Raw genomic sequence first — 2365 nt, 5'->3', positions numbered from 1 at the left:
ATATATATATATATATATATATATATATATATAGCCAAAGATAAACCCGTATATTTGGCTGTTTTGGACATGGAGAAAGCCTTTGACAAGGTCCCCTGATCCCTTATCTGATGGGCGATGCGCAAACTGTGGATTGACGAATGGTTAGTAAGGGTTGTACAGGCCCTGTACCGAGATTCCGTCAGTAGGGTTAGGATTGGAAATGAGTATAGTGAAGAATTCCGAGTAGAAGTAATACACAATGACTCATTATTTTTCAATTCCGACCAGCACGTAAAAAGCACCATCTGAATGTGGCCGATGCCAGTGCCGCTTCGACTGGCTTCTGTGCCTGTGGCACATAAAAAACACCAACTACACACTCAGAGTGGTTGGCATTAGGGAGGGCATGCAGCTGTAAAAACACTGCCAGATCAGATTGGGGCTTGGTGCGGCCTCCTGGCTTTCCAGACCCCAATCGAACCGTCCATCCCATGTCAGCATGGGAAACGAACGTTAAACGATGAATATGATGATAATGATATATGTGTAGACATAATTTCTGTTATATGTTTGTTAATTTCATGATGACCTTGTATCATCTGACCATTAAATATATTATAGTCAGTGGTGGTGGTAAGGTGGACTGTTAACACCACTAATATCATCATCATCATGATCAATATACAGTTTCTCCACAGACCCATGATCTGGGAGTACAGGTGATTAAATGTATCCCGATTATTTCACTGTTACCTTGATGATATATTAAACAGATCAATAAAATAATAGAGAGTGTATATAATATGCATATGTTAACTAACCTGGGACAGCATCAGAGTCACCACATCATAGTGTTGCCTGAACATTATGGAAAGAGGAAAGAAAAACATGAAAAATATAAACATCACAGAGATTAATATAATTAATAGTCATTAGGTCATTAAAGAAAACAAATGTAATTAGGTCACCAAAACCTAATTACAGCAATTACAAACACACACACATTAATTCAATGCACACACTACACAGCAGAACAATGATATATACACACTTGAGTGAACACAGAAATGTATATATGGTACAATGAACAATTGTTATATAAGCATGAAATTTAGGAGGGAAAGAAGGACTACAGTTAATCACATGGACTCCAGTACATGACTGGTATTGTATTTTATCTATCTTACAAAGATGGAAGGACAAGTTGACCATGGCAGGATTTGAACTCAGAACATAAAGAGTAGTAAATAAATACCACAAGGTATTTTGTCCAACAGTAATAAGACACAAGAACAGGAGAAAAAAGAGAGTACAGTTCATTAAATGAAACCCTGGATATTACTGGTACAGATTATATTGACTCCAGAGTGATAACACTGGTCTGCATGTTTTTTGTTTTTTTTATTGGCTGTATGGCATCTTTTTCTGAATATATATGAAAACTAACGAGTCATTGTGATTTTTATTCGTCTCTATCACATCAGTTTGTCAAGTTATATAGAGACATTACTTTTCTCTTTTTGTATAACATAAGTAAATGATAAATTAAAATGCTTGCCTTATATTGACTCAAATGTTAAATCTAATATATTTTTCTTTATTTTCAGCCTGTGAATATGTCTAGAGGCAGCATCAATTCAACAGATATATTCTGCTATGTCTGCGGGCAATTAATCCCTTCAGATTCCCAGAGCAACATTACTCCTTTGTTGAAGCGCTGCTGTTTAGCTTATTTTAGCTGCAAACTGGGAGACCAGGAGAAACCATTTGCACCTCACAAAGCTTGCAAGAGTTGCATCAGTAAGCTTCAGATGTGGTCAGTTGGAAAACTTAAATGTATGACCTTTGGAATACCAGTGGTATGACGGGAGCAGACGAACCACTATGATGACTGCTACTGTTGTATGACTAAAGTAGCTGGATTCAACAAGACTAAAGATCGCATAATATACCCAAGGCTTGTTCCACACTCAGGGGATATTCCTGTACCTGTGCAACCTGAGACATGGGAAATTTCACCAGAGTCTAGCGTGATGTGCTGCTTGACTGGTCCCCCCTCTCTCTCTCTCTTTATATATATATATGATGATGATGATGATCTTTTCTCCCGCCATGCCTCTGTCTACACCTCCATCCTCTCTCTCTCTCTCGTAGTTTTTTCCTTAAGGTCTTCAGGTTCTGGCTATATATAAATGAGAAACCCATTCTAAATTATCTCGCTGACATACTACGACGAAATCTCCAAGATGCAGATAAGATAGAGATTTTTTTAAAAATTTATTTACGGCCTCAAACATCTCATACCTTCGCGCTTTAGTTTGCCCTCTATTATTTATCTTGTTTCTCTCCATGAAATTCAATTGAATTCAGTTGTTGTCTTAAA

At 37.3% G+C, this 2365-nt stretch overlaps 1 protein-coding gene across 8 annotated transcripts in view; it reads right to left on the bottom strand.

Annotated features, from left to right (window-relative positions):
• The window catches only part of LOC106873773 (E3 ubiquitin-protein ligase MIB2), a 58923-nt gene that overhangs the window by 31486 nt on the left and 25072 nt on the right, over positions 1 to 2365 (bottom strand). For all 8 annotated transcript variants that reach the window (XM_014921273.2, XM_014921276.2, XM_014921277.2 and 5 more), the window contains exon 7: positions 804 to 840. In XM_014921273.2, coding sequence (XP_014776759.1) covers positions 804 to 840 — 37 coding nt within the window. The remainder of the gene's footprint in view (positions 1 to 803; positions 841 to 2365) is intronic.

This window comes from Octopus bimaculoides, chromosome 5, assembly GCF_001194135.2.
Source record: "Octopus bimaculoides isolate UCB-OBI-ISO-001 chromosome 5, ASM119413v2, whole genome shotgun sequence".
Classification (NCBI taxonomy): Eukaryota; Metazoa; Mollusca; class Cephalopoda; order Octopoda; family Octopodidae; genus Octopus; species Octopus bimaculoides.
This window is presented reverse-complemented; position numbering and strand designations above follow the sequence as displayed.